Below are 10,095 nucleotides of genomic sequence, written 5' to 3'. Positions count from 1 at the left end.
GAAAGAGGACATCAGAAGGGCAAGGCCAAAGACCGATGTCTTGACCGTCACACACGATCCGATACGGGTAAACACACCATCGCCTAAAACGCAACATCCAGCAAGCTTCATCTGACAAACTAACAAGAAACGGGCTGCTGTACTACGACATAACGCCGTTGCTGTGCCACACCACATGCTCCCCACGTTCTGAAAGCGGAAACATAGCCTATCGCGTACCAGAGACATTGTCCGTGTACAGCCCTCCGGACCTTCGCTTCCCAGATCCAGATGACGGCCTTTCAGCAAGCCACTTACTCTACGTGCATCCTCAGCAAACGATAGCGTGTGAACTAAGCAACAGTCATGGGGGGGTAAAGGAAAAATTCAAGATAGTACGGCGACGATGATAGGCCAGCAATGATGTGAATTATTGGAAATAACGTTATGCAAGACATACGGTGTGAGTTTCCGAGCAAAGGAAAAACAAAAGCAATAGCTTGTTTTTCCCTTTCCCCGCGCGGGAAAGGGACCAGGCTTCCGTCACTGTCCTCACACGACCACTTCCGGGTGTGTGCCCTCATGACTTCCAGGATAAGGCTTGTTGAAGTAGAGTCGGACCGGGACGGAAGGACCTGTCCGTAAGCGGGTTGCGGATCGCGCCTTATTTGGGGTTGTATTTGTCCTTCCAGATCCTGTAGAGAGAGATAAGTCAGCACGTTGTTCATCCCACCAATCAGTGAAAACATCCTCGGTATCCAGTCGGTGCAGACCAAGAAGGCAACGGGATGCCGAGACTACTGCGGGCTAAAGACCCAGATCCAGATCGTGATGAAGTTGTTGATGGGTCGTTGGTCGTCGTCCCGAGGCTGCCGTCATTGTCGCGATAGCCGTCATACAATCTTCCGCTTCTCTTTCAGCACCACCATTGTCGCGCCATCAATGCAACTCAATCTCCAGCTTTGCTCAGACCATCCGTACATGCACCATCTGACTGTGCTCCACACACACCACAACGTTCGTGGTTCCGTCATAATTGGCTAAACCTCCCCATCGTTCCGCTTACTCTTCCGCTTCGGAACCGAGGCCACCAGCGACGCGCCACGTGTATCCCCGTAGACAAGCTTGTGTGTACTATGCACCCAGCGCAACGGGTCTGGAGGCATGCCACTATCCATTATTGGAACGGGAGAGCGAGGCTTGTGCCAAACGGGACATGTGCTACTGGTCAAGTTTTTCTTTGCGAATGCCATCATGTGTGCGTAGCGGGGAACTGGCAGTAAGTGTGACAGGTCGTGCTGCGGGTGAGGGCGAGGGCCGTCCAGCGTCCGCATCGACTAAGCGAGCAGGACTGTTCAAAACGGTGCATCGAGGGCCAATCGATTATGCTTGGCAGATGCGCGTTGAAACCGGTCGGCCGATGCGGACAGTAGCGCTGTGCGTTGGATTGTTGGATCCTGTCTGGTTGCTATGGTGGCTTGGTGTTGAGGATTGATTGAGGATGCAACACCGGCTGGAACGGGATCGCGCGGATGAAGGTCGTGATGGCTGCTCGTGGTGACCACCATGTGCTCCATCCACACGGCGTCAAGGTGGTCCTCGGTCCGGCATATTCTCGCTCTTCGTGCTCGATACAGAAGGGGATGAAGGAAAGAATCTATGGGGCTTACCATGTGTTGCCTAACGTCTTGTTCCCTTTGGATTCCGCGAGGCGCAGAAACTGAGCCGCTTTGAACTGGCGAGGCGCAGTTAGCATACCTGCCGCTTAATCCGAATACAATCAATGCTGCCCAAACAATGAGGCGGGATAACGAGGGGAAGTCGTGTCTCAGTGCATATTGCGCGTGATGGCTGAGGTCGAGGCTGTACAAGACCTCCGGGCTGACCGTTCGCGTCGCTATCGCATGAACTTCTAAACGAGTCGACATTGACCGGTGACGCAGGCGTGCACTGCAGGACGGCCACAGTTGGGCTGAGGAGAGACGACACGGCTTGCTTACCTTATCCTTCTTCGTTCCAAACCCCTCGGTATAGCACCAGGCTACCTCGTTCATCGCATCTGTGTCACCTAGATTCGCGGCGGTCTCGTAGTATTGCTTTGCGGCTGCGGGATCTTTCTTGATACCCCAGCCATTGCGGAAGCAGTTGGCGAGTTCGTACATGGCCAGCACGAGCTCCCCTTTGGCTGCACCGCCTTTCTTCATGCCGGCGCCGAGGGCGAGTTTCTCGACCTCAGCGCTGTTCGCCGCTGCCATGGACAGGTATTGGACAGCTTGTTCCTGGTCAGGCTCACATCCCCAGCCATGGCTATGTTCTAGTCAGTACTGCCTTGGGCAACATCCAGGGCAACATTCGGGTATGCTCTGGAGATATCAGGCTGCGATCAGTGAGGCTGGACCTACCGTAATGCGAGACCGTAGAGAACCTGCGCTAGAGCATTGTTCGCACCCGTTGGTTCTGCAAGTCTGCCAAAGAGCGCCGTTGAGGCCTCAAGATCTGGTCATCCTGTCAGCTTCATCATGAGAACCCACCTCGTGTGACTACTCACTACTACTCTCATGCAGACGGATGGCCTCTTGGATCGTCTCCTATGCAAAGCTTAGACCAATTCTTGCCCTTCCCCAGAATTATGCATACCTCGTCCGCAGGCGCACCGACAGTCCCACTACGACTCCTTGCGCTCGTCGGTCGTCCATGTGACATTGGATTCACAGACTCGTGGCTTGGTGTATTGGGCTGACTAGATCCGTATTGCGAATGTGTGACCAGCACCGTAGCCCTCGTCTCCCACTTGGCCTCTTCCTCCTCTGTTCGTGCGACGCCGTCTCCTCCCACTTCTGGCAGATTGTCCGGCACGTTTATTGAGCTGCTCGACCTGCTCCGTCCAAAGTGCAACCGCTCCGCCAGTTTGTCATGCTTCTGCTCCCCACCAGCTGCTTGCGATCCCTGAGAGGAAGCGCTACTGCGACTTCTGAATCGGCCAAACTTGCCGCGCGATGTCGGCGACAGTAGAGGAGACTCGCGCGTGGGATCGCCGGGGAAGCTGGGCGGCTCGATGGTCTCTTGCGTCGAGGTCGTGGTGCGGAAGAACTGGAACTCTGGGACGTCGGGAGACAGCGTAGGGCCCGTGGGTGACGTGGGAGTCGCGCCCTCATCCCTAATCTTGTCCTTCTTCTTCAGCAAGTCTTTGAGCGCCATGGTGGTGCGCAAAGGAGCTGTCGCGTCGAGTTTCGCGTTGCCAGCGTAGGCAAGGGGTACGCGGCTCGAGACCTAACAATATCCAAGGGTAACTTCACGCAACGAAAAGCGAGCGTCGTGCGGTGGGTATTATTCAATTCTGAGGGTGGTCCTATATCTCCGTAGATTCATCGCAAAGGTGAAAGCGCTCATGGTCCTGCCGGCGCGGGCTGTCGAATTGTAAGGCACGATTGACTGTAGGACGAGGGCCAAGCAGTAGCCGCAGCCCGTCTCAGCCTCCACTGCGCGCCTCATATGTCAGACGCAGCGCCACGAACCGCAGCAATCACAATATTGTAGCTATACTGCGGTACGAGACATACGTATGTGGTGAGACCATTATCACGAACACATACAAGACATTCACATGAAGAGGGAACCTTTTCTGTGAGTGTGTCAAGCCTAATGGCCCATCTCACACTAGGAATTATGGTACCTGACGCTACTGATGCCCGCGTCGAAGCAGTGATTAGTGCCGGTTGAATATGGCGACTGATACATGTAGCAGTCTATGGCATCACACAGCAGACGGAAGAGGTTTGTCTTAAATTCTTGATTTTTTTTTACTTTTTTTTTCTTTTGTTCTCTTTCACGTACATGTCCTTCATGGGACGACTGTATCCATCAGCAAGCCAGCAGCGACTTCGTGAGCCTCTGTGCAAAATCCGCCAAGCGTACAACGTCGCATCGGGTCATATGATACGCTTGCAGCAGGAGCGAGAGATTTCGCTCGATTAGAAACAAGGAAAAGACAAGAGAGGTAGGAAATCGTAAGAGGGGGTATCATCGAAAGAACCCTGAACGCCATGAATAGCTCTGGACCTTCAAAAGTCAAGACAAGCTGAATGCGTTCCAGAGATTACCTACCAGGTCGGAAAACCACAGGTTGGAAACTTTGGAAACCTCAAATTAGGAAGGACTGTAATGGAAGCTGAGCAGAGGGGCACATACTATGTCCGGATATCACGGATCCAGTGAGTGGGCAATGCTACTCGTCGTCGTTCTCAAAGGCAACGAAGTCCGCCTGCTGTGTGAACTGCTGTGGTTTCGGAGAAGTTCCAGTCTTCGGAATCATCCACTCATGAGCATCCTCGGCAGTATCCATATCATCCTCTGGGGCGTCCGAAGTAGCAGGGGTGTGTGATGAAGGAGAACGAACCGGGGAATTAGGCGGGGACTGGGCTGGAGAAGACAGACGAGTGGTCTTCCTCATGCGAGAGGCAAGACGAACATGTGGATAGTGGTGCCTACCAGTGTAGGAACACTCTCCCGTATTGGCGAAAGTGGGACACTCATATGCATGCAACTCGGCACAGGTGTCTCCTTTCTGGCAGTAACCCAAGCGCCCAAAAGCTTCGCAGTTCGGTGCGGATGGATTGACACGAACATGAGCAAAGCGGCAGTCTTCTTTGGTGCATCGGCCTGCTTGGAAATGCTGGCACGTAGGCGTATTGTGCGACGATGCAGTATGAGACAGTTGACAGGTGCTGTCGGAGCAAACACCCTTGAAGAGGACAGACTTGCATACGGTTTGTGTATCCGGATCATGACGAAAAGGACAGCCCGGGATGGAACACCGACCTAGACAAAGGTTAGAGGCGAACAATGGGTGAGGAAAGGACCCGAAATGTCGTTTCGTCGAAATACCTGTGTGTGTAAAGTTGGCACAAAGTCTTGATGGTTCAGTCGGCTGGTGATCTCTGGATGAGGACCTGGTGCTGTCCGCCGGTACCTGCGCTGGATCCTCGTTCTCTTTGGCCTCGCGTGATTCGGGGACAACATGTGTGCCATCGGAATCAACAGTGTAGCGAGTATACACAGGTGCATTGAGAGGACGCGCGTAGGGGTGGTAGGGTGTGTAGCCTCTGCCTCTGCCTACGGCACCTCGGCCTCTACCTGTACCATAGCCACCGCGCTGGTTGTACTTGTTGTACGGAGGGTTGTAGGAAGGATTAGCGACCGGAGTGTAGACGGGATTGAAGACGGGGTTGTGGACGGGTCTGTAGGAAGGAATAGAGGGAGAAGTATAGTTGTGAAAGCCGTGGGAGGTGGTGCGGTAACCAGAGCCAGTATAAGCGTTCGACTGAAGCCTCTCGCGCTCTTCCCTCTCTTGTTTCTCTCTCCTGGCGCGCGTAATGTAGCCTAGAAGTAGATCGTAAGTATCTTTCTGACCCTGCGACTCGCATTTCACGTACTGGTGAGCTCTGCCTGGGCGCGAATACGTTCCTCCTGTGAGGTTATCGCTTGGAGCTGTTCGGCCGTGTACGGAGGCGGACCGAGCGGCGCCATTTTAGCACTGGAGTATCAGGAAATCTATGACTTTCACTTGTTAGTAATGCGCACCCCTTCCACTGCAGCGACACTTGAGGTTCCGGCGTTCGGCGGGCGGTTGTTGGTGAGGTTTTGCCAAAGCAGAGCGTGGGGCAACAAAGAATAATACAAGCGGTTAGGCTGCGGCAGCTCTTGGCAGGGTCCACGTCACGTGCTGTCTGTTTGCGCCCGCACGAGCCAGCCCTGGAGGGAACTGACGCCATAGTCTTCCGGTGTTCGTACGCTTAGTTTTACTTAAACATATTCTCCTTACACCTAAAGGAAAAGTCCTTTGAAGTAATGCAGTCACAGCGGAACGTTCAACGATCATATTCTTCACAGTAGACCACACCCAGAAGGCATACGACCCAATCGCTCTACGATAGTGTCAAGCATTGCGCACACCTTAAAAGTGCGATCTCGCTGGTAAAACCTGGGGTAAAGCACGTTCTTTGTGAGGCTGATCAAGAATAATGGATGACAGGAGTCTCATTTCCGAAAAGTAATACAGTAGAGGCTAAATGTAACATGCATTCAGACACGCGACACCTTAATCGAAGTACCGGACCGCGACCTTGATATCTCCTCGACCCGCCTCCTTGAAGACGTTCAGCACTGTCGCATTCAAATGCTCCTTGACAACCTCAATGTCACTACCAAACCAGATCAGTGTTACGTCTTTCAGACTGACAAGCTGACACAGGTCCCCCAGTTCCTCAATGAACCATGCCTTGAGTCCGGCCTCTGGAATCTTGCCATCCCTGTACACTCCGAAGGCGTCAACATATAGCCGTACATCGGATATGATGTCGGTTTGGGAAGGAGTGAAAGTCGTCAACAACAGCTCGATGACATGCTCTGCGTAGCCGACGAAAACGTTGAGGGCGAACGGGAAGAGGTTGGCTTCGAAGTAGATCTGGCGGCAGGTCTCCAGTAGGTTCAATTGTGATCTTGGATATGCCCAGTGTGGCCACTCTCTATGCTCACGGGTTGGGCGGACTGGATGGGAGAGGAAAGCGTATTTGTAGATTTTGTTGCGGAGTTCTGCCGGAAGACGAAGGAGAGGTGACTTTCGGTGATTGCGCTGTGAGCTGTATCTTCGTTAGCTAGCAGTACAACGAATGCAAGATCCAGTACTCACATTGCTGCGAGGCGATCCATGAGCACAACACTGCGATCGTAGTAGCGTACACGTTCGGGAACAGACATAGCCTCGGCGGGCGAGTACATGGCGAATACAGAGCCCTGGGAGTTGAGTGCTGATAGTAAGATCAAGAAGGCTGCGTAATCACTTTTGAGCATGTGCGAGGAAAGTGGGGCGGTAAACAAGGAGCACGGTGTGGAGGGAAGGCGCGAGCCATTGCAAAAAAGTGAGAGTTAGATGACGTGCTCGCGGAACGAGCATGCGTGACGAAACGTGTCGGTGACTATGCGTGAGTTATTCAGATGTGTCGATGCCAATGGACATGTATTTGGTTGCTGCCACGCTCACGATCTGGAAGGTTCAATTCACTCTCAACAGCGTCACTACAAGAGATCACGAATGAAAAACGCGTTTCGCTGGTCTAGAAAAGCTTTTATCGAGTTCTAACATGATCGTCCATATTATTCGTGTACTGCAGTCGAGTACATGGATTCCACTTGCTCGGAGAAACACACCGGAAGCGACTCCTCACTGGCTGTAACACAGCTCCCCAGAGACCTTAGATGCGAGCGCTCAGTAACAAGCACCTATCTCGGCTTCACACGTAGCATCTAATTTGGGAATGAGGTTGACACGATCTCATTCCGATGTTATCGGCATCCTTAGCTGCAGTGACTGAGTTGCTGCATAGTCCCATCTCATCCTCACGCAATGGAAGCTCTAGAACAATTAAGGTAGGATTGAACAAGTTTGAAAGTCCATCGAATTTACACATGACCAGAGTGTGAGTCCGAAACTACCGGTAGGGGCGGTGAGGTGACACGCAATCACAGTACAAACGGCCCAGTCCCTTATTTCGGCCTATCAGCTGTGTCGATGCCACACCCCGATACCCAAATCCAATATTGTTACTGTTCAACCAGCGAACGAACTTTTATCTCTTTGCGGCGAGTTGTCTGCTGTCGCAATGCCTCTACTACCAACTGTCTGCAATCCTCTGCCCAACCGTTTTTCCAGATCTGCTTCCAGGGGTTGCCCTCGTATTGCCAGGGAGAGAGAAGAATTTGTTCTAGCCCCGGTAGCCTTGCAAGCCTCTCTAATGTCGATAGCAAAGTATCACGTAAAACCAAACGGGCGGGCGCGTATAAATTCTCGAATGAGTGTGCGGGTTTCGATACATCCATGGCGAAACTGAAGTGATAGTCATCGATCACAATGTACACAGTCGATATGGCATCGGCTTGATCCCGACTGAGAAGCCTTGTAATCTTTCGTAGTGCCCAGTGACCACCCTTGAATGTATTCGAGGCGAAAGGAAGTAGCCTGGCCTCGGTATAGATTTGACGGCAAGTCACGAGTAGCTGTAGGTTCTGCCTAGAATAATGTGTGTGACGATCACTGTTGGTATTCTCGCCAATTGGGGCGCAAATCTCTATGTCGTCTTCTTGAAAGACGTACTGATAGACTGCGTTACGAAGCTCTGGGAGGAGGCGGAGAAGGACGCATTGCTCTCGATTCTGGAGAGTGCTGTTAAAAGATGTTAGCTGAAGTTCGTGCTGGGAGAGATGTGACCTACAGGGCAGCGAGTGCGGCGAGTGCAGCGATAAATTCTGGGCGATCGTTGTCATGCTCTGTTAGTTTGAGCAATTGCTGTGTCGACGGGGTTTGCAACATAATGCTAGAAGAATCAAGTTGAGTAGTCGAGATCATTGGAAGGCTTTGGATTGAGCAAAATCGAAAATATAGAGGCTAGAAGTAGAGATTACAAATCGAGCGATCGTAGTTAGAGGTGGCAAAGGAGACATAGTTAAACAAAGTGCACAGACCTATAGGTCTTTGCTTACCGGAAAGTGGAAGCAGAGCTGGACTTAAGTGAAAGCGTCGATCCATACTCAGGTACGTGTCTCATGTACTAGCCTTCTAGGTGCGACCTCAGAGGTAATATTCTCTTTTGGTCCAGGGCTCAAAGCCTCTCACGACCAATTTCATGTCGATGTGTGTTTCGCATGCTCAAGATCTTTCGTTAGTATTTCCTGTCTTTCTTTCTTCATTACAGATCAGTTCGGTGTGCTTCACCATGGCGACCAGCCAACTCTAAAGCAAGCCTGCTGAGTCCATGGAAACCTTCCACTGCTTGCAAAGTAGATATCAAGTGGTCACACCGTGATGAAGAAAATGAGAGGCTAGCGGATTCGGTGCAGCATCTGTACCGAGTACGATTTCAATAGTTTGATACGTTGGCGTCACCCTGGGGCAACACCATCTCCAGGAACTGTAATGTACATCTATTGGACAAGATGGTAGTATATGTGTATACTTACCACTCATAATATACACTGATATTAAACCGTCAAGTCATGTCGAGATATGACGGTTCTTTTGCCATTTGGTCGATACGGACGAATCTCCTAATCTTTCTTAGAGATGGCCCTGAAGTCCCAGTTGTTCAGGTAGCCTGACCCGATCTGAATACGGCATTAGCATTTGACACCCAACATACGTTGGACTATCACGGTACTTACGCAGAGGTATGTTGCGAAGCCGACCCAACCTAGGTAGGGTGCGAGCAGCCATCCGCAAACTGGGTCAACTTGTCCCCAGATGTTGATGAGGTAGGCAAGAGTTCCACCAAGAGCGAGAATGTCAACTGAAGCGGGGATGGGACGACCGAGACCAAAGTAGAGAGGAGTCCACATGAGATTCAAGGCGAGCTGGATAGTGTAAAGAGTGGCTCCGTGCTGCACCGGGTTAGCTCGGATACTAGCAGATCGCGCATAGCATTCTCATACCTTCGCCAGAGCAACAGTATTGGGGTTAGCAGACGTCGCTCCAGTAGTGTACGCGCGATAGGCTGTGTAGCCCATGGTGGCATAGAGTGCTGTCCAGACTGGTCCGAATACATAACCGGGAGGATGTAGTGGAGGTTGCTTCAGCGTTCGGTATGCTGTTTGAGACACACTTGCTGTTTTGGAATCAGAAAACCATTCCGGTACGAATCTACCACTGACTTACGGCTGATGGCAAATCCTGTGGCCGTTCCACACAGAACAGGTAGCAGGATAGCCACCGCAGGGTTCTCGAAAGCGAAGCTGGGAAGCGTGAGGGAGGGGATGTAGCTCGTCATGATGGCGTTTGGAGATGAAATTTGTGTGTAACCGTCGATCAATGTCAAATACGCAATAGCAGAAGTCGGCAAAGAAAGAAGCGTCCTGTACCTGCACTCCGCATCTCGTGATATTTTCGGAGCGCCAATCACAGCCTCGGCCAACGCGTGGAAGGCCGGGTCCACTTTCCGCGTGGAACGCTAGCCCCGTCTCAGCCGTCGTTCGGGTCTCTCCAGCCCTCCGCGACGTACCTCACCCTTCTCTCTGCCATCGCCCTCTCCACCGGCATCGTTCTGCCCGGGAGTCACTTTAGCACATCGT

General features: G+C 52.1%; 3 protein-coding genes across 3 annotated transcripts; all 3 read right to left on the bottom strand.

Annotated features, from left to right (window-relative positions):
* Window positions 1–643: 643 nt before the first annotated feature.
* On the bottom strand, window positions 644–3,177 carry J4E90_004237 (uncharacterized protein; the record flags this gene model as incomplete). Its single annotated transcript, XM_051433802.1, has 6 exons — window positions 644–674; window positions 1,650–1,714; window positions 1,980–2,286; window positions 2,382–2,475; window positions 2,528–2,567; window positions 2,617–3,177. 6 exons carry the CDS (start codon window positions 3,175–3,177, stop codon window positions 644–646), a joined length of 1,098 nt encoding a protein of 365 aa, XP_051292320.1.
* A 2,899-nt stretch (window positions 3,178–6,076) lies between these two features.
* On the bottom strand, window positions 6,077–6,828 carry J4E90_004236 (uncharacterized protein; the record flags this gene model as incomplete). The annotated part of the gene is made up of 2 exons (XM_051433801.1): window positions 6,077–6,617; window positions 6,668–6,828. The coding sequence occupies 2 exons, from the start codon at window positions 6,826–6,828 to the stop codon at window positions 6,077–6,079; spliced, it is 702 nt and encodes a 233-aa protein (XP_051292319.1).
* A 2,250-nt stretch (window positions 6,829–9,078) lies between these two features.
* Window positions 9,079–9,794, bottom strand: J4E90_004235 (uncharacterized protein; the record flags this gene model as incomplete). Its single annotated transcript, XM_051433800.1, has 4 exons — window positions 9,079–9,135; window positions 9,193–9,408; window positions 9,460–9,632; window positions 9,683–9,794. The coding sequence occupies 4 exons, from the start codon at window positions 9,792–9,794 to the stop codon at window positions 9,079–9,081; spliced, it is 558 nt and encodes a 185-aa protein (XP_051292318.1).
* Between the last annotated feature and the right edge of the window lie 301 nt (window positions 9,795–10,095).

Source organism: Alternaria incomplexa (genome assembly GCF_024043165.1).
Source record: "Alternaria incomplexa strain BMP 0042 chromosome Unknown scaffold_5, whole genome shotgun sequence".
NCBI classification, from domain to species: Eukaryota; Fungi; Ascomycota; class Dothideomycetes; order Pleosporales; family Pleosporaceae; genus Alternaria; species Alternaria incomplexa.
Note: the sequence above shows the minus strand (reverse complement) of the source record. Positions and strands in the feature narration are given on the sequence as shown.